The sequence below is a fragment of the Thamnophis elegans genome, chromosome 3, assembly GCF_009769535.1.
Source record: "Thamnophis elegans isolate rThaEle1 chromosome 3, rThaEle1.pri, whole genome shotgun sequence".
Taxonomy (NCBI): Eukaryota; Metazoa; Chordata; class Lepidosauria; order Squamata; family Colubridae; genus Thamnophis; species Thamnophis elegans.
This window is the reverse complement of record NC_045543.1, coordinates 129006124-129028209: the sequence shown is the minus strand read 5'-3', so window position 1 is coordinate 129028209 and position 22086 is coordinate 129006124. Positions and strand designations below refer to the sequence as shown.

The window sequence follows — 22086 nt, the reverse complement described above, 5'->3', positions numbered from 1 at the left end:
ATTTATGACAGTTGCAGTATCCTGGTCATATCATCTTTTGCGACCTTCTGACAAGCAAAAACCAAGGGGAAGGCAGATTCGCTTAACAACTGTATTATTAATTTAACAGTTTTAGTGATTCACTTAACAAATGTGACCAGAAAAGTCATAAAACAGAGCAAAACTCACTTTACTTTACTTACTTTACTTTAATTTTAATTTACTTTACTTAACAAATTTCTCACTTAACAACATAAACCTTGGGCTCAATTGTGCCCGTAAATTGAGGACTACCTGGTTTCTAAAACCAGATTTGGAGGGAATTTTTGGGAGATTTGGGAGGGAATTTTTGGGAGATTTGGGAGGGAATTATTGGGAGATTTGGGAGGGAAAAGAAGAGTTTAAAAGCAAGCAAATAAAAATGCATAATATAATTCAAAGCAATATTCTATTATCTGTACAGAAATGATGAATAACATATATTTATAACACTAACAAAAATAACAAATTATATGTAACATATAATATGTAATTAAATATTATATATAACTTGAGTGATGAAAGAAGAATTCTACATTTACATACCTGTCATAGCATCTTGGTTTCTTACAGAAATTTGATTTCGTCTTAGGAGTTCATATACCAGGTGATCACACAGACCCTGAGCCTCACTTATATTATAATGATACAGATGGCAATATAAAATAGCAAGATAATATCGAGTTTGAAGAAAGGGTATTCTCTTTCCTCCTATATTTAGAAAGAAAAATAATTGTACAAAAGCTAAAAAGATAAATCTTAATGGTATAAAAATAAACCCCTTGCATATATGAGTGCAAATCTAGTTCTCGGATCCATATTCATAAATGAAAATAGAAATACATGATGCAAATACAATTATTATATTAGAATACATTTCATTTGAATCATTTGATAAACAGTAATTTAAACAAGATTAACTGAATGATTTTTCCACTTGAAAACTCATTAACAGCATTATTGCAAAGAGAAATTAGGATAAACAAACTGTTTTGAATCCCAGTGTTCTAGTTTATAATTATTAAGCTTAACTTTTTAATAATTTTAATTATCTTATTTTTACTTCTGGCTTTTTCTTAGCTGCACCAAATGCTGTATTACTAGATTCTCTGTGTCTGCATACACCTAATAACAAAAGTGAGGGGTAGTTTTAGAAACCTCCCATTCAGGTATGTACACGTATTATCTTTATTTCTATTTCATGCAATCTTTCTCTCTCCCTAGGTTTCCTCAGGTGATCGCAAACCCATTTAGGATAGGAATGTTGTGGTGGAGCTCTACCTTTCTCTCCCTGCAATATAATTACTACTTTAAGAGGCTACATAGGCCGAGTATGAAAGACAGATTAAAGAGAAAATAATATGGTAGGTTGACAAGCACAAAACTATTCTGTGGAAGAGTACACAAAACAATTGCTACGGTGATGATAGGAGAGTGAAAAGGAATTCTAAGGGGTGATAGTATAAGAAGCATCACACATAAGGTACTTAAGGTCTACATGCTGTAAGATTATTAGCTGCAACTACATCATAGTGACAATTTGTACACTTTTATCTTGCCTCGCTATGCTGGATGCAGGCCAATTGTGGAACAGGAGCACGATGAAAAGGCCAGATTGAGACTTGAAATAGAAAGAAATACCAAATTATTAGCTAAGGAATACCGTTCAATACACAATAGCAGATGAATTGCATTGAACGGTATTGAAGGAATTTGCTGAATTCGCTTAACAATGTCAATTGAAATTGGCAACTGTTTCCTTATTCTTTTTGTGCAATAGCACCTTTTTAGATTATCATGTTTCCCTGAAAATAAGACAGGGTCTTATTTTCTTTTGACTCCCTAAATAAACGCTTGGCCTTATTTTTGGGGAGGTCTTATTATTTTTGAGGTGCAGGAGGCCCTTTAACCTTGGCCCATGGTCTGCAGATCAGCTGATCCAGAGAAGGCCAGAAGTTCTGTCTCTGTTTCTGGCACACTCTTGCCAGCCCTAGCATCGCTGGGCCAGCCGTTCTTTTTGCGGCTAGAACTTTGCGGCACGGTAGCTAGTGCGCAGTAGGAGCGGCCTCCGTGAGGTTGTTCCACATGGATGGCAGGTGCAAGTGGGGAGCGTGGTGCATGTTTCCCCCTTTCCTCCCAGAAAATGGCAGGGACCAGCTGTGCATGTGTTTAAATATTTTAGGGGAGGGCTTATTTTCAGTGGAGGGCTTATTTTAGTGCATGCACTCAAAAGCCCGATTGGGCTTAGTATCCGGGAGGTCTTATTTTCAGGGAAACAGGGTTACAGCATAGGATAGAAACAATCATCATAGAAAATAGGGAATATAAAGTCCAAGAAAGGGTATCAGAGTTAGAAAGATCTTGTCACCTACTTTTGGCTTTGGCTGCATTCACTGCTTGCTCTACCTACCATGTCGCTTCAAAGAGACTACAGACAATGTCAGAAAAAAAAGATCACCCATATCTCTTCAAACAAGTAATTTTTGCAGGAAGGACTAACCTTAAAAATGGAACCACTATCTTACCTTTTGCTTTTGTTTCCTGAAAAGCTCTTTCCCAAGCCTCCACAGATTTTCTATATGATCCTATCAGAAACTCTTCCTCACCTTAAAAACAAATTGAAATGTAGCATTTAAACTAATCTTAAACTTCAGGCCAGTTTGCTTGAGATCAGCAACCATGAATTAAGCTTTTAACACATAGATGACATTGACTATTTAGGGGAAAAAATTATCTGTATGAATAAGTTCACTGTGGGTATTGTCAGGAATCAGTTTTGTTTCTCAAAATAGAGTTAATGGGAACTTTAACCCTTTATTGAATATCTCATCCCACTGAATAGGGAATTTAAAGTCAAATCAGTCCCTTAAATTGTACCAATCATTAGCCTTGCAGGTAGTGGAGGATCAATTGCAAATTTACATGTATATATTTATGCAAGGTATATGAAGTGATGGTGGTTTCTTCAAGACACTAACCATTCACCGACTTGAGATTCAGAAGCTGCTCCAAGTTTTCTCCCGAAGACTGTAAGATTGCCTGTATGTGACTTGCAAGTGCTTTGGTCACTGGAATTTCCTGAGCAATTTGGATTTCAGTCATTGATTTGTTTGAGTTATTCATTTTTCTGCTTAATTGTGCCCAATACCAAATCACATGTTTATACAAGTATCGCCAGATTATAGTTAACCTATATTTAAAAAGAATTAAAGTCACAAATTAAAGGATTAATTGACTAATCCTTACATATTCTATGCAGTAGAAGAAATCTTACACTAGTATTTCAAAAGGAAATCACCAGGAAATTCAGGGCTGCAAACCAAGCCCATAAATAATAATTATATTATATTATAATTATTATTATTATTATCAAGATTCAAAGTGTGGATTGTGTGAAGGAACAGTAGATCAGATATTTAGCTCATGCAAGATCACACAAGCTGATTATGAACAATGAGATAACAGTCACCAAAATTATTTAATTAAACATCTGTAAAAAATATCATGGGACACTAATGAAAAATTGGCGGGAACACAGAGTTGAAAAAGTAGTTGAAAATGAGCAAGTTAAATATTGTGGGCTTTCCGAATACAAACTGGTAATGTCTTGGCTCATAACACACAGATATAACTGTGGTTGAAAAAAAGAAAGTGTGATTAATTGATGAGCAATACCAGGAGATAGAATATTGTAGAAGGCAAAGAACTGGAGAAGATCATAAAGTATTAAGATCTGAAAATTGATGTTGAAAGATTATGGCATAAATTGACTATGGTGGTTCCAGTGGTTATCAGCATACTGAGTGTCATACTAAAATCTATTATAGGTGTTAAAAAACCAGAAGGGGTACACAAACTCAAATGCTGCGTTTTACTTGTCCCAGAATTCTTATTTACGATATTTTATTCATGACTCAAGTTACACTATGCATCAAAATAGTAAAATATTTAAAGTAATAATTTTTATACTAGAAGTACCTTTTTTCCTGATTCTCAGTTCGGTTTACCATTGGAAGAGAACACGTTAGCACAGAACGTAATGCACAGTGCTTCTGGTGACTATTCCAATCTGTGTGCCTTTGAAACAGAGGCATATCAATAGAATCTAGTTCCACTTTATTACTACCATTCAGATCTGCTAGAAGAACTTCATACTGTGGTATTGTTTTGGCATTTAAATAATGAATAACCATCTTCAGCAATGAGAAACCTCCCAAAAGATTAGTGGCGAAAAGGTGATCTTGTTGTTCTGTAAGTATCAGTTTCAAGGTCTGCATTGTTAATTTCATTAAATGCCCCAATATTTGTCTGTGTTGATTTTCCCAACTGAGGACAGTCAAAAATTGGTGGAAACAGTTTAAGACACATTGTATCCATGACTGATTCTTGATAGGATGATCTAATTCTTTCAGTTTCACATGCTGGAGAATGTTAAAAAAGTGCACAATACAACGAATGTTAAAATTTAATAATATGTCTTTTTCTTTTATACTTCTTGAAGTGGCCACTCTCCAAGCAGCGATGAGATTCTTTTGAATATGGTTCAGTTCAAACAATGGGCCATCTTTTTTTCTGTCTATCTGTTTTCCGTCATCTATTGCATGAATTGTGTCAAACATTGATGCGAATTCCAGCTGGCCTTCATCACTTAAAGCGAAATCTGCTTTTTGGCTTCCCAAAATGTATGAATTATTTTGAAAAATATTGTCGTCACTGGATTCTTCATTGCATTCCTATATTAAAAATGTTATACATTTGAACTATGATTATTTTGTGACACATGTATCAGTAATAATTATAGATCCACGTATACTAAAATTATATATGTACACACACATAAACACACACACACATACACACATGAAAAAATGGGAAACACAATATTTCTCTAAATGCTGGTGTACAAACTGTTGCAAGTAAGAGATCTAAATAGTTTATCGCTCTATGGCCAGTTTGGCATATGAATGGTTCAATATCTATTCAGCAAAATGTAAATGAATACTGAACCAAGGTAAAATGTTTGATATTTTGTACAGTTTTCTCTAGGTTAAGATTAGGGATCCTGTGTCACATAAATAGCCTTCTGAGTATCAGGAGATAGTAAAGAGTTTTTTAAAAGTAAGATTTATCCTTAACAACGAAAAATCTCAAACATAACTATCTACATTACTATCCTCCAAACAAACAAAATGGCCTTTCTACATGACAATTATTCTAATTCACATTACATTATTAAATATTTTACTATGTATTCATCATGATTTAAAATTATGAACATTAATCATTGAATATTGTAAAGCTATCAGAATACCTGGAATAGTGACACTTCTTCAATTAGTTCAGTGGCTCCCTCTTCTTCTTGTAAAAACTTTGGAGTGCCAGAGAAAGTAGAAAGCTGATTTTCATATTGTAAGAGGTTAGCTCTTAAAGAAGACAATGACTGCAGTGGCTGCTTTTTCCCCTCAGACTATGGAAGAGAACAATAGAACTCTTTTACTGTTAGTATCATCTTTTTTTTTAACCTCAATTTCTGAATGCATTAGTTGAAGCAGATTCTGAAATAATGGTGGATTACAAAATGTATGATTTATATGATTGATCTTTCTGGATATCAGAAACACAAAACACATATAGCATTAACCCTTGCAGAAATGGCAATATGTCCAGAAGAATGAATAATCACAGCACTGCAAATGAAATTGAAAAAGTACGGTATTTTAAAATATTATTTTAAATATTTTAAATTATTATTTTAAATATTTTAAATTATTATTTTAAAATATCTACTAAATAAAACAATTTCCCTATTGCTCTTAAAACAATAAAGGTAGGTCCAAATGTACCCCTCCAGGAGCATATTCTGTAATGACTGTGCTGCTACCAAAAATGGCACACTGGATAGTTACCATGGAAATATTAATTCTGGTGAAGCCGACAAAACCTGTAGTAAATTATCCATTCACTGGTGTAAGAAAAATGGAATAGGTGGTAATAATTCCTGCAGAATAAAAATAGATTCTGTACTCTTGTGATATTTATTTTAAAAATATCAAAGATATCACAGTCAATCCTTCACTTGCAAGAGACGCTGTACTTTTTAGAAATTCTTATGGGATAAAAACGCAGATTCATAATTTTTATCCTGTTATAGTTCTCTTTCTATCTGAAAGATCATGCCAGTTGGTATCTGGAAAATGCCATCTAATTTTTAGACAATTAGACATTAGACAATTCCAATTCTTGGGAAAAGAGAGAGTTAACTCAAAATTGGATGCCTCCTTAAAGAAACAAAAAAAATATTGTACATAGCAACTGTTTTGCGGCCCTTTCCAGAAAGGATTCTATGGACCTTAATTACAAACCAATATTATTTGGTGGTAAAAAATTAAGCAAGCCGTCGTACCTTGTATGTAATCAAATTGTGATGCAACTTTTCTAGTCGTTGGGCTGAATCAAGCAGCAAAGACTTTGTATATGTAGAAGGCGAAAACTCACTGGAAAATTTAAGAACGGTAACCATGTATCCATCAGAGGCAATGAGATAAGGCAAACTTGAGTGACATGTGACAGAAAATCTCTGCCTCATGAAGTCTGCTTCAGAAATGGATGAATCATGAGAATTCAAGAAAGAGTTCTGTGATCTAGCAGACAGAAGAATAAACCAACAAAACAAAAGATTAATGTACAATATCATAATGCAAAAATGTTTATCTTACTTAAAGTATATTAGGCAAAATCCCCACCCTGAATACTAAGCTGTTCTGACCCCCACTTCTCCGTCCAGGAATGAAAGCCAAAAGCCACGTAACTCAAAAGGTTCCTTTTAATCAGTCCAAGCTCTTGCTGGCTGCAAGCCCAAATGAACAAAGATAATAGCTCTGGCAAAAATCCTATAACTCATAACAAAATGCAAACCCGGCTTCTCTATCTCAAAACCACTTATCCAAGTTGGCTTCTCTCGGTTTGTGAACGCAAACAAGAACAATCACTAGAACAGGAATGGAACGTTGACTTCTGCCACCAGGGCGTGGCACCAGCAGTCTCTTTATACTCAAGCGAGTATCCCAATGAGCAACAGCTGCTCGCAATCATCTCCTGTAGTTCCTCCTTTGTCCTTTACGCTGAGTAGACCTAAGCCTGCATGCATCCTGATACAACTCCCAAATGCTTTCAGGAACATTCCCTTTGATCCAATGCTCTGCTGCCACCTGGTGGTCAACCAGTCTCTCCTCGCCCTGCTCGGCGTCGACACCGTGTCCAGGGTCCTCCAAGGCCCACTCATCAGCCCCCTTGCTGTCGGAGTCTGGCGACAGCTCTAACGGCTCCTGCCGGGCCACAACACTAAGCTACATTCATAGAAAATGTGGTCCTTTAAGATGGAGTTAATCTTTCTTGCCGGTAACATTTTTGTTGATTGAGAATACAAGAATAAGTGAAAAAAACACATTTAAAATATGAATATGCCATTGACAAAGAAGAGCAAGACCCCTTGCATATTCCCTCTGGACTATCATGCATACCAACTTTTAATTTTATCTTTTATTTTATTTTATTGAATTTATTGTAATTTCTTTTATTGTTGTGAGCCAGCCAGAGTCAGTGAGGGTTGAGTGGCATACAATAATTAAAAAAATATGGTTACAATTAGAAAATATGTGGAAGAAAAAGATAAAGTTCAGATATTTTTTAAACTGTTTTATTATCTCACCTGTGTGTTATTAATGGATGCAGAGGAATAAATTCTGCTGGTCCAAATTCTACAGAGCAGCCATAAGTAACTAAAGTCATCAATTCACCTAAGCATGTCATTATGATCAGAGATCCACGTTTTAACATGCAAACCAAAAACAGAGTATCGGGAGTCCAGCTCATGTCTGAAATCCAGTAAGACCTTCAACAATACAACAAATAACACCTTCAGGAACATGTAACTAAAATATTCACACTGGATTTCAAAATAACCCCTGGAGGGGGAAATGTGATGTCATACGGACCTTATTAATTTGGATGGAATTTTGGGATACTTGTTACCACAGCCTTTAAGACTCCCTGAAGTAGTAATAAAATTCTTAGTGCTCATAAACAGAATTTGAGATGCCTGAGCATTAGGGGAAAAAAAGGAAAATATGTTTAATATGGACAAATACAAGGATAAAATTTAACAATGTATTAATGTCTCCTCATGTATCTTTATCTTTTTTTAAATTGATTTTCCTTTTATGAGTTATTTGTTGAACATAAATGCTGATTTATGGATAAGATACAAAATTACTCTGTTCCTTGATTACATCGCAAGTCTCTTTGCTGCATATACTGGTTATTTTAAACTTTAAGACGTAAAGAGTCTTAAATTAATATAATTAAATAATTAAATTAAAGACTGCGCTGCCAAAAGGAAGTGGGTGGGGGGTGGGGAGTTTTCTTAAAAATGGGCAGATGAAAGGGTGACTTACCAGTTCAGAGAGATTTCCTTTTTTATTCTATAGCCATGCATGCCAGATAGGTTCTGTGATCATATATAAATGTAAGAAAATGAAGGTTGCCAAGAATTGAAAGGAGAAGGAAATTAAATTCTAGGCATCTTCTTCTACCGGGTTGATACTGGATTATTCAAACCAGGGGTGAAATTCAGCAAGTTCCAAAAGGCTCTGGAGAACTGGTAGCAGAAATTTTGAGTAGTTTGGAGAACCAGCAAATGCCACCTCTGGCTGGCCCCAGAGTGGAGTGGGAATGGAGATTTTGCAATATCCTTCCTAACCCTAACCCTAACCCACCAAGCCACGGCCACAGAACCGGTAGTAAAAAAAATGAATTTCACTACTGATTCAAACTAATTTACAAAGCCAAATTTAATAAAGAGCACAATATTAATAAAGTCACTTTCTCAGTATGCTTTTCACATTGGTACCTGTAGATCCTTTTGATTAAGAGCAACTGCTAGCACAAGTCCATCATGAGAGAATGCAGTAAGCAAAGCACCTCTTGACTTCACTGATTCACAAGAGGGAGACAAATTACGCAAAGAGCATGTTTCTTGTGCCCAATGGATTTGACATGGAACAGAGCTACATTGGATGAAGAAAAAAGTGGAAAAAGGGGAAATAATTTTATTGCTATATATAGTCAAGTTTTCCTTCTTGCTAAGCATGCAGAGGATGTTGTTTTTCAACGCGAACTTCAAAGAATTAAACCAGACTACTTCACCCCCCTCCCATTTTTATTAGCAGTGTATGGAAAATTAAACCTAGATTCTTTGAATTTAAAAGTTACGTTAGTGAGCTGTGCAATTGAAAAATAGTGAAAGAGATGCCATGTTAGGCCAAGGCTTCACTTAAGTTCCTTCTATCTCATCTTCTAAATGTTATGGTTTAATGTAATATCCATCCTAGTTTTGTGGCAGTTGTTACCAACTTTTGGGGAAGGAAACCCAGATTGTACATATTCCTAAAATATACATTCATATGCCAAGGGGAAAATATAATATTTTGTGTCTATCTATTTTTTCATTCAAAATTATGTATTTATCACTCAGTCCCTGCTGTACATGCACACATATAAACAGCAACATTTTCATTCATAAACCAATATGCATTTTACTAAATATCTGATATAAACATCTCCATTTAAAAATCAGAATATTTACCTTGCATTGTTTAAACTGTTCTCCTGCCATTTGATCTTCAAAAATATCAGGACCAGTTGGTCCCCAGAATAAAATGCAAAAGAACCCAAGCAACAATCTCCCAATATCTGTCAATGAAGCAACATTTTTGAAGTATGTATTATCAATTATTTAAATTTATATATAATTATTCATATTTTACCAAGTGGTCAACAATTAACATTGCTTCTATAACAGCAATGTTACAGAAGATTTAATCATTCCCATATTAATCCTTAGAAATTTAAACTGCAGTTATAATGAATTATTTTGCACCATGACCTGTCAAAAGGGCGAATGACAAAACCGCACCTGACTAAACCGCGTCGCTGACATCATCAACGCGGCGACAACAGCCAGCGCGGAGAAAGAAGGGCACTTTAAATAGCGCGTTGAAAGAAAGCCGATTCAACTTAAGGTAAGGGTTAGGTTTAGGTTAAGGGTTAGGTTAAGGGTTAGGTTTAGGTTAAGGGTTAGGGTTAGGTTTAGGGTTAAGTTAAGGGTTAGGTTTAGGATTAGTTTTAGGGTTAGGTTTAGGGTTAGGTTTAGGATTAGGGGTTAAGTTTAGGTTTAGGGTTTACAGCGTGCTTCTGTCTCCGCGCTATTGTCGCCCTGTTGATGATGTCAGCGACGCGGTTTAGTCGGGCGCAGTTTTGTCGTTCGCCCTTTTGTCAGTGAACCACTTTGCACATGCAATATTATGATTAGGATCCTAAGCTCTATTGTGAAAAAAACATGCACAAAACATAGCAGGAAATGCAATAAATTGCCATTGTATACAAGCATGCCAGTACAAATAGGAAACACCAAGATGTTGGGCATTAAATATGTGCCAAGCAGGATCTCTAAAAACTGTTGCCAAGATGGAAGACTTTCTAATCATGTCAGAACAAATTCTTACCATACATACAGGTAGTCTTCAATTTATTACTGTAATTTAGCCTAAAATTATAGTTGTAAGTAGTGCCAAGCTTAGCATTACATTATCAACCTGATTTTACAACACTTTTTTTTGCAGTGATGGTTAAGTGTACGTGTGAGGCAGGTATTAAGTAAACAAAGTGGTTGTTAAGTGAACCTACTGTTTGCAACGGGATTTTTTTGCTTAAAAAAAAAGGAAGTAAAAGCTGTTTTCTGGCAAAAAAAAGTAAATCAAGGTCACATGTCCATGGAATGCTACAAACAGCTCTGAATGTGAGCTGCTTGTTAAGCACCCAAAATATGATCATGTGGCAATGGGGACTATCACTGGAATTTTCAATCCAGGTTGTAAGCATTTTTGTAACTTCAAACAGTTACTAAGCTAGTCATTAACCAAAGACTATTTGTACTTTGTACAAGCCCTCATTTTTTAAAATTGACATGCCATGAAAAATGTGCCACTTGTGGATAAGCCAACCCATCTTTTTCATAGTATTTTGATTAAAAATTCAATGTTTAGCTTATCTGTGGATAGGCTTATATATGTGGAACAGACAGATATTTTAACAAGTATTACCGTATATATTTGCTGATAAGTTCATTGCTGAAATAAGCAAAACCTGGGTTTTTGGGGGTGTATTTTGGCATCTAAAATTCTCGGTTTATCCGAGGTGAGCCTGTCTGGCTGCATAAGCATTATAATTCACAGTCCGAATATGAGAAATACAGGCAACAGACACAGATTCAATGTTAAAACAAATATTTACTTAAGATAAACATATTGATAGTCTTCAACAATAACCAAAATTACATGGCTGTTATAAGAAGTCACCATATATATTTAAAATACTTGACTGTCAAAGAATAAGATGAGATCATATTTATATTTATATTTACCTCATTTTCAATAAAATCAGCACTAACTACAGTTTCCTTCTCTTCTTTGGCTGGTAACATAATTGAAGCTTCAGGAATAATTTGGGACCATTGCCCCTTTGCAGAAATTTGGGAAGGTGTTGCGTTTGATTCTATGCTTTCCCACAATAAGACACAGACTTCTGGAGTAGCAAGAAGTATTTTATTTCCTTTGCCGGAAACACGGAGGCATAACCTCAAGGAATGTTCTAGAAAATAATGCTGTGTTAGAATTATCCTGTTCTTCTAAATCTACTCAAAATATTTAGTTAATTTACAACAACAAAACATATGCTATCACAAACAAGTAGTTTCTTATATGAAATCAGGTAATAGAATAAAAAATTAAAACCAGTATATGTGTTTTATCATGGATGCTTTTACTGCATTAATAAGTAATACACTTTGTGATAATAGCCTCAGTAAGTATACTTTATAGATATTAATGTGTCATTGGCATATAACAAACAATTAGGTAGTTGTCTTGATATTTATGAAAAATACTGTAATAAAAATGACAATTTAAACTACAGTTCTTAATATATATTTTTAAAGTGTTTTTTTTTAAAAAAATAGAAAATAAAAAAAGAAATATTGAACAATCATACCTTGCACTGCCATAGCCACTTTTGTAGATTCCTCAATGGCTGGAACAGTTTTTATAATGTCTCGGTCCTTGTTCCAAAGAAAGAGCTCTCCTGTTTTAAGCATTCCTGCCAACCAAGCTCCTATGTGAAAAAGATTGTGCCATTTCAGAGTGTGATGCACATATACTTATATACAATATAAGCTTCACTCTTTTCAATGAGTTCCCTCTTTCCTTCCCAGTTAAATGTATATTCAACTAATATTTCAAATACATAAGTAATTTTATATCATGAGTGTATTTATGATCAGAAAAAGGAGACCAATTTACATCAGAAACAACTGAAGTAGTGCTAATTTTTGCTATTAGAAACTTCTTTACATTCTATAAAAACAGAAGTTCATACAATCTGGCAGAAAGAATTAACTGTGCAAGACTTACCATTTCTTGAGGTTGATAATACAATAACATTCTTCAGAAAAGTCTGTAATTGGGGAATCTTCTTTTTTGTTTTTCCAGAAAGCAGGTTAATTTCCTGCATGTTTCTGTCATCCAGTAGGAAAACAGCCTCTTTTTCCTATTAAAAGAATGCCAGTCTTTTATTTACATAGTATTATTTTTCTTGCTAATGAATGTCTGGATTAATTCAAGAATTCTGATAGCATTATAAGAAATAAAAGTAAAACATTAAATTGCATAATTGATTCAGAAACTCTTTTTTTGATCTTTACACAAAGATAGAGGTTCGCTGAAAACAAGACTTTTCTGCTGTTCAAGTAGATAATGTTTTTTCTGAGCAAAAAGATGTGATATGGAATTTTAATAACAACAATAACAGTAATAATTTAGATTTATAAGGTATCCAAAATCAGAGATTCAATATAGTTTACAATTAAAAACTCAATAAAAACCAAATAAAAACAAATTGGGTAGTATATAAAAAACAATTTCAACCATCCCACATTAATTATCACTGATTCAGTTATAAGACACCATAATACAAAGCCAGGTTTGAACATATTTTTTTTGCTTTAAAAAAAAGTAGTCAGCGTAGTACAACTCTGAGATTGAAATGAAAAATTCAAGAACTTCATCTTTAATTAATAAAACAAAAGTTTAGATGGGAATGCTTTGTGTTAAGAAAAATCCAAATTTTTGGATTTTCAGCTCTTTTCTAAAGCAAAGTAGATATTTTATACTTCAATGATACATTTTTTCAACTGCTCAGAGAGCTTTTATTGTAATTCCTAATGATGTATAGATTGATTGTTGCTATTGCTATATTACTTAATTTTCACAATGACCTGAAGTTATGCCAGTAATCTTAAATTTTGGAAGAACGTACCTTTAATGTACAATATATTAAAAATTATAATTACCTCTCCCAGCCAGGTGATTCGAGGCCATGGCTTCTTCTGTTTGATACATGTAGAGGCTAGTACCTCTAATTTGATTTTCATGATTAAAACATACGAGAATCCATAAAATTTATCAAAGTTTAAATAGCTTTTAAATGGTTCCTTAATAAAAATTCAACAGCATCTCTGCAAAACAATGTAAAGTCCTTAACTATTGAAATAATCAAACCAGAGATATAATTTCAGTGTGTTCATATAATTATTTCAAAATAACATTCAATATCAGATACCAGCGGGCATGTCAAATAGGCTTTAAGATAGCATCTCAATCCAAAACACCAGCAATCAGGTTCAATGCACTGCCTCAACTTGCATAATTGAATCCCTCTACTACGAGTCTTCCTGCATCTTTTGCTTCACTGGAAAGTGATGGGAACCTGAGCATGCACAGAAGAGTTTTGCCATCTGGATCAAAGCACAGTAGCTGCTCAGACCTGCTGCTTTAAAGGGTACTTGCTCAAAGATTTCTCAAAGCCAAGAAGACTTTTGAATAACTGCATAACCTAGGATCACTGATTCATGAGGATGTTAGGATGAATCGATGATAGCCTTCTTGTGCAAAAATCTGGCAGGTCCAAGATCATATATTATATCAATGACACTATACACAAGATAAAGATATACAAGTCTCCCTTCAACTTCACTGGATGATCCCAAATTCTAGTGTTAGCGATAAGAAAAAAACCTCACTATCTACATTAAGCATACATCTATGAACCTGTACTCCTTTTGCCTTACTTTCCATTTTCCCCTCAATCATTCTTATTGCCAAACTCTGCATTTGTTCAGCTTTTCCAATATAAGATAATCCAAGTATGATCACCATGAAGGCTTATACATAAATATGATATTGGTAGCATCTCTTTTGGTTCTTCTTCAGTCGCCTCCAACATAAAATTTACACTGTTGCTGTACCCCGTTCTTCATCAAACTGCCCATTGCAATTCTAAGATCTTTCTCATTACTCAGTATCTATTTACAGACTTGTATATTTATCAATATATGTGAACACAAACTTGTGAAATTCAGTGCCAAAAGATGTGTCAGTTATCATGGATTTAGAAAGTTTTAAAGGGAAATGTGTCAAGTTCAATGAGGTTTCTAGAGCAGTGTGACTTCCAAGTTACTTCACAATACATATTAATAGAGATCCATTCTTTAGAATGTTAAATCATCAGCATCTCTGTATGACTCCCTTAAAAGCTCTTCTCAGGTGACTTTGCAGGCATGTACATGCAGGCCCATTTTGCTTGTGATGCTATGCAAACAATTTGGATAGTTTATGAAGCAACTGAGAAGTACTTCAGTTGAGCTAACATATAGCAACAGCACTTAGACATATATTGCTTTACAGTGCTTTATAAGCAGTTTACAGAGTCAGCATATTGCCTCCAACAATTTTCACATACTTTTAAAGTCTAGATCCATAAACATATTGGTAAAACTGTACCGTCTGAATGAAGCAACCATGCCTTTGTTTCCTGCCCATAAGGTTCCAAAAAGCATTTTGGCTGGTAAGAATCAGGATGCTTTGCTAGATGAAGCTGTCTTTCTGATCAGGCTGGATGATTCTTCATTTCCAGAACCATTGCTAGTCTGTTGCATATACAAAAATAACTTCTTTATTTACTCTCATTTGTATAGCCGCCCATTCTACATAATGTGACCTTGGGAGATGTACATGGTAATAATCAAGTATATATAAAAACTATTAAAACCACTAGTTTAAATTAAGATGAAAACAAGATAAAAACAAACCAGAAGGAAAACATACAGAAAGGGCATTCCATTAACTGTCATACAACTATCTAACAGATTCCACTCTACCCACAGCTTCCCCAAGCTAGTTGATTTTGTTATTATTTATTTATTTTGATTTATTTGATATTTGTATATCACCTCATCAAGCACATTAACTAATTTAACAGTTGCAAAAAAAAACCTATATCACAATATGAGGTCATCACCATCACTAACAAAATTAAAACCAAACACTAATATCAGCCCAATTGTTTAAGCTAACTTGTCCTAAACTTTATGTTCTCAAGGGAAAGGCACTGATGTAAATGACTAAGAAATTTAATGAAGTTAACTCAGAAATGTACTTCAGACTAACATACATGGCTATTCTCTGTCCCCTGCACAGAATGACAATTTCCACCCAGGAAACTGAACTTACACCTGAGTATCCCAAAGGTGCTTTTTTCAAGAGGCAACTGGACTTCTCTGTTTCTCTTTGAAGATGTTTAGCTTCTCAGCCAAGAAGCTTCTTCAGCTTTGACTGGATGGTGGGGCATGCAAATGACCAGCTGTCTGCAAGGAATATAAATCCTTCCATCTCTCAACATCCAGTCAGAGCTGAAGAAGCTTCTTGGATGAGAAAGGAAACTTCTTCAAAGAAAAACAAAAAAAGTCCAGTTGTCTCTTGAAAAAAACACCTTTGGGATAACCATGATCTGGATGATTGAGAATCTCCATTTACATTTACACTCGAGTGGCAGCATCTAGTTGACTGTGGGTGATCTTAAAAAGCTATACAGTATTAGTCCCTGGTTGACTGGATGGGAGACCATCAGGAAATCAAGGGCAACAGACTAAACTAGGTAATAAAGTATCCTAGAAGGTAATGACATGCTACTTCAATACGGGTAGTCCTCGACTTACAACCACAATTGAGCCCCAAAGTTATGTTGTTAAGTGAGACATTTGTTAAGAGAGTTTTGCTCCATTTTATGATCTTCCTTGCCACAATTGTTAAGAGAATCACTTCAGTTGATAAGTTAATAACCCGGTTGTTAAGTGAATCTGGCTTCTCCATTGACTTTGCTTGCCAGAAGGTTGCAACGGGTGATCACATGACCTTGGGGCACAGCAACAATCATAAGCATGAGTCACTGGCCCAGCATCCGAATTTTGATCGTGTGACCATAGGGATGCTACAAAGGTCATAAGTGTGAAAAATGGTCATAAGTCCATTCAATGCCATTGTAACTTTGAACAGTCACTAAATGAACTGTTGCAAGTTGAGGACTACCTGTAATACTGCTTTAAGAAAAGAACCCACATCACCATGGAATCCCAAGGAATTTCCCTGAATTCATGAAAGAATACTACAGTGTTATTGTGGATGCTCCAACACTGGATCTTTTTAAGAAGTTGTTGTCTGAAGGTGGTGTAGGGTTTCCTGGCTGGGCAGGGAGTTGGACTAGAAGACCTTCCAACTCTGTTATTCTATTCTAACACTTCAGCCTTGGTCCAATCTCAATGAGGCTTCCAAGCACAATCCTGCCCACCTCCTCTCCCGTTTCCTTGTGTGCAATCTGACTTCCAGATCCGTGAAAAATATATATCTATTTAATAGCTTTCTCCCACCCACCCCCCACCCCACCCCACCCACCCACCCACATCTCTTGCTCCTGGAATGACTCGCGCATAGATCCCCAAGCTGGCAAATCCAAATGGAGAAACTGCGGTGCAGTAGATCTAGAGGGCTCCAGGATAGATGGATCCTGTGAGAACCAACATCCTCCTCCAGACACCTTCTCCGCGCGCCCCCCACCCCCCGCCGCTTTCTCGTTATTATGCCTAATTGCCCATCAAGGGCTGCTTTGCAACGGGGCGCGTCCCTCACGCTTCGTGCAGGAGCCTCGCGGCTGCCGGGCTGCCGCCTTTCCTTGGCTCTCCAGTCGCTCGCGGTCGCGAGTTCCCGCGTAAGAGAGAACGGAAGAGAGAGAGAGAGAGAGAGAGAGAGAGAGAGAGAGAGAGAGAGAGAGAGAGAGAGAGACGGGCGCCCCGTTACTCACCGGTTCAGCCCAACGGTTTCCCTTTCAGGACTCAGGAGGCTCCCAAGTTGCCAACCGAGGTGGGTGGAGGAGCGCGAGTACCACGCATGCGCCCCATTCCAACGGTAAACAGGGAAGCTCCGCCCCTCTAACGCGGAGGACGCCTCTTTTTTCGGGTCTGGGCGGTTTTGAGGCGTCTCGTTGCCGGAGCGAAGAGTGGGATTCCGGTTATGTTCGGGTTCCGAACATCTGCTCAAAATATCGGGCGTTTTAACACGACTTAATCCAGCCAAGTACCCCGCAGCCGTCGGTTGAACTCAAGAAGCTAAGCAGGAGACCCAGAGGAAGCCTCAGGATTTAAGATTAGATGGAGAAGTTGGGGCGGGTGTGTGTAAAAGTCCCCTGAAAATGGGAACCGCTACCTGATGATGACTGCCAAGAGAACTAATGGATTTGTTCCTTCAAAGCCATCACTTGACTCGGGGGAAGTCTTAATCTTAAAACAGTTCATCACCGTCAGCAGCCACAGCAAAGAGTACTGGCTGACTAGGATGTGGTTAGTTCTTGGATGGGAGACCACCAGGAAAGCCTAGCTAGCAGTATAAGCTACAACGATAGAATAAAATAAAAAAATCCTGGAAGGAGATGGCAAATTCCCTCAATATTTTTGTATGGAAGGAAAGAAGGAATGAAAAGAAAGAGAACAAAGAATGAAAAGAAAAAGAAAGTTGCAGAGATGTGCACATAAATTTATTGGTAGCGGAGCACAACTAAAAAGACTTGATTTGCTAGCTGGTTTCCTCACTGTGATGGACATCTTGTTCTACATTAGTATGGATGGGAGACCACCAGGAAAGCCTAGCTAGCAGTATAAGCTACAACGATAAAATAAAATAAAAAAATCCTGGAAGGAGATGGCAAATTCCCTCAATATTTTTGTATGGAAGGAAGGAAGGAATGAAAAGAAAGAGAACAAAGAATGAAAAGAAAAAGAAAGTTGCAGAGATGTGCACATAAATTTATTGGTAGCGGAGCACAACTAAAAAGACTTGATTTGCTAGCTGGTTTCCTCACTGTGATGGACATCTTGTTCTACATTAGTATCCTTCAACTGATACATGGGCTTTGATTACAGCTCCACAGGTAAGGAAGAAGGCATAAAGATTTAAGCAGAAACCAATCTGGTGCTCCTAGAGTGGTTGTGCCATCAGCCCCAGCATCTCTAGGCAATTCCTCTGGAAGGCATTTAAACTGGGGAAAAGAGCATAAGCTCTGTGGGTGATGATCTCACCCATAAAAGTAGGTTAGTAAATAAACATGGAGATGGGAGAAGTAGGTTAGTAAATAAACATGGAGATGGGAGAAAATATCTATCTGCTTAAAAGTCCCTGTTGCAGTATAATATATTTGAGGAATGTCATTTTATTTTGGGCTAATAAGTGAAATGGTCTCTCCTTCCTGCTGCACAGAACTGTCAGGACTTCCAGCTAAATGAGATAGGAAACATAACTAGATGAACTAATTTTACTTTATTGTAAAGCTAGGTTGACAGAATCTTGAAAATTGGAAGGAATAAATCTCCCGACACCACTTTTAGCCATCTGATCAATTAGGGTGGGTCATTCTTAGGTTTCTTTCTCTGACCATGAAATCACCATCCCCCATCCTCTCATCTGATCATTTCCTATGCAGCATCCCATTGACACCTAACTATTACATATCTATAGAGGACTGGTTATGAACACGGAGAATTCTAAACCCCAATGAGAATGACCATTGGCTTATCTGAAGGCTCCTTTTCTGTACACTGCGAGAAGAGTCCAAGCATGGGTTAAATTCTGTCTGACTGCCCTGGACTGAATTGAAAGATCTTTAGTCACGCCTCCTCTTCCGGCACCTCAGATTTTTCGGTGAAGGTGTGGACCTGTAACTCTGTTCACAGGTAGTTCCAATGAGTTGTCATAGTTCAAGTCAAGTTTAGATTGCATAAGTCCAATTCAGTAAAGAAGTCACAACCAAGTCAAGTAAGTCTAGATCAAGTTAGAATGGAAGCTGTGAGAGAGACCCTAGGGCGGGCTTGGACTCTCCTCACAGCGTACAGAAAAGGACCCTTCGGGTAAGCCAATTGTCATTTTCCCATACGCTGTTTGGAGAGTCCAAGCATGGGACATACCCAAGCTAAATGTCACTAGGGCGGAAAGAACCTGAGACAATGGTCTCTCCAGCGGCATGAATACCCTGAAGGACCCGTCTCCCAAATGCTGCTTCCATTGATGCAAACTTGTCTAATTTGTAAGTTCGTACAAATTGGGGTGGTGAGGCCCATGTAGCCGTTCTGCAGATCTCTTCTATGGGCGCTTGGGTTGCCCAGGCTCCTGTAGATGCAGCGCTTCTTGTAGAGTGGCCCATGATGCAGTATGGCACCTATTTAGACTGGAGCTGGTAGGCAAGGGCGATACAGGCCCGCAACCATCGGCCGATGGTGGCAGAGATGACTTTACACCCCATGGTAGCAGGTTGAAAGGAAATAAAAAGCGATTCTGAATGCCGCAGTGCGGTTGATACATTTGCGGATGACTCTACGCACATCCAGTTTGTGCCATCTGTTCAGAAGGATGTCTAGGGTGAGGACAAAAGTCCGGGAGAATGACTTCCTGGCTCCGATGAAACCAAGTGTTGACCTTCGGAAGAAAAGAAGGATCCAAGCGTAGAATGACCCTGTCAGGATGCATGACACACAAGTCCTCCCTGACTGACAGGGCTGCCACTTCCGAGATCCTACGTGCAGAGGTGATAGTGGCTAGGAATACTCTCTTGAAGGTTAGATGTTTCAAATCATAAGATCGAAGAGGCTCGAACGGAGGCCCGACTAGAGCCCTAAGTACGATGTTCAACTAAAATGGCCACCAGAAGTTTTCCCTTACTTAAAATGCCCACCGCAATAACTAACTGCTGGAAAAAACGGCGCCAAAATCAAAGCAACAAAGGCGATGGCGCAAATGGCTGGGTCCTCGCATCACTGACCATCGCACCAAAATGCTAAAATATAATGCAAGCGGCTGGGTCCCCTCGCCGCTGACCACTGCGTGAAGAGAAAAGGCGATCACGTTGGCTCTTAAGCCGGCTCACGTCGCCCAGCAAGTCATAAACCGCACACGCCTGGAGAAGCCCAGAACAAGCGCCGGCAACAAACAGCAGCAATAGAATCAATGAGAAGATTTAAAGCAGACCTTTTTTCCTTGCAGAATTAAAATTATTTGGTTGGAAAGTCCAAAATTAAGAGTAAATTTCTGTTGATAGTCTGGAACCACTTAAAACATGTCCATTGGGCTTGACTGAATTGAAAAATCTGAGGTGCCGGAAGAGGAGGCGTGGCTAAAGATCTTTCAATTCAGTCCAGGGCAGTCAGAGAGAATTTAACCCATGCTTGGACTCTCCAAGCAGCATACAGGAAAACTCATTACTTTACTTAGAAATTAAAGGCACCTTATATCAAGCTGGGCTTCTGGACAGATCCATATTGTTTTCTGGATAGTAACATAGTATGGAAATGGTTTGCTACTGTCCTTTTTCTAGGATACTCAATGTTCCCTACTGAATACTAACAAGTGTAAGTAACCCATCTTAGCTTCTTGAGTTGGCTCAGGTTGGCTAATGGCCATTGAACTGAAGACAGTGTAAGTACCATAGTGGATAACTCATGGATTTAACTTGCCTTTTTGGCGTCCCCGAGCAATGGTGATGTCAGTGGTTAATCATAATCATCCTGGAAGCACCTTAAATAGTATCTCCAACAGAAACAGGACAGGAACTTGCATTTTTAAGAATCAATATAGGAATGCAGATTTAGGACTCAGTTATTTTTATAATTGCATGTAGACAGCCTTCACTAATAACTTACTGGCTAGTATAGAAACTGTACTTCAACCCCTTGGATAATCAACAAAGTGCCTACACTAAGATCATAGTAAAATACCAACATTATTTTGATGCTAAACTTAAGTAAAAACCTCTTTGAAAAATTAATTAGTAATGTTACTTATTGCCCAATAGCCTTTCTAAAAAGTTCAGGCCTGCTTCTAAAAAATCCTGATTTTTGAATGTCAGAATATAGTTGGTTTGTTTCTGGGTCCAATTCAAGGTATTGGCTATCCCTTTATATGCCTTTTATGACATGGGACCAGGTTATCTGAGGAACTATCTTGCCCCAATGGGATTGTTCCTCCCCATTTGTTTTGGCAGAAAAAGGTATACTGTAGACCCCTTTGGCAAAGGAATTTTGTCTGGAGGGGTCTAGGAGCAATCCAATTAAGCAGTGGAACAGCTTGCCTTCAGAAGTTGTGGGTGCTCTCATCATGCATGGTTTTTAAAGAAAAGACTGGAGAACCACCTACGGTACTTGAAATGGTATTGGGTCTCCTGCTTGAGCAGGGGGTTGGACTAGAAAACCGCCAATGTCCCTTCCAGCTCTATTCTGTTTGAACCTTCTCTGTTGTCATCTCTGGGCTTTGGAACACCTCACTGCTGGAGATGAGATCTGACCCACCCTTCTGGCCTTCCTTAAACCTGGCTCTGCTGGTGGGCTTGAGACCCTGATGAGGGTGCTCCATAGTAGAGGTGGCTGGAGGAGTAATAGAGAAGATTCCACCTCCATACCGTTATGGTCTTGGTTTGTAGTTTTTTATTTGATTCTTGTTAATTTTAATGTCTTTATTGATTTTACTCTACTGTTAGTTGTCCAGAAACACAGTGAGATGGGTGCATATAAACAATAAAGTATAATGA

The 22086-nt window shown here is 37.3% G+C and overlaps 1 protein-coding gene across 6 annotated transcripts in view; it reads right to left on the bottom strand.

Moving 5' to 3' along the window:
* Window positions 1-17418, bottom strand: part of CPLANE1 (ciliogenesis and planar polarity effector 1) — a 70469-nt gene extending 53051 nt beyond the window's left edge. For 5 of the 6 annotated variants that reach the window (XR_004254975.1, XM_032213230.1, XM_032213233.1 and 2 more), the window contains exons 1-16: window positions 17323-17418; window positions 14970-15115; window positions 13481-13645; window positions 12543-12678; window positions 12124-12243; window positions 11498-11724; window positions 9662-9768; window positions 8927-9083; window positions 8013-8116; window positions 7727-7909; window positions 6422-6659; window positions 5330-5485; window positions 3997-4751; window positions 2997-3208; window positions 2544-2624; window positions 565-729 (exon numbers count right to left, since the gene is read on the bottom strand). Coding sequence is in view for 5 of the 6 variants with exons in the window: in XM_032213230.1 (XP_032069121.1) it covers window positions 565-729; window positions 2544-2624; window positions 2997-3208; window positions 3997-4751; window positions 5330-5485; window positions 6422-6659; window positions 7727-7909; window positions 8013-8116; window positions 8927-9083; window positions 9662-9768; window positions 11498-11724; window positions 12124-12243; window positions 12543-12678; window positions 13481-13561 (2722 nt within the window). In the remaining variant the exon portion in view is untranslated. Of the gene's footprint in view, window positions 1-564; window positions 730-2543; window positions 2625-2996; window positions 3209-3996; window positions 4752-5329; window positions 5486-6421; window positions 6660-7726; window positions 7910-8012; window positions 8117-8926; window positions 9084-9661; window positions 9769-11497; window positions 11725-12123; window positions 12244-12542; window positions 12679-13480; window positions 13646-14928; window positions 15116-17322 lie in introns of all 6 variants that reach the window. The other variant, XM_032213231.1, reaches the window with a different exon arrangement.
* Between the last annotated feature and the right edge of the window lie 4668 nt (window positions 17419-22086).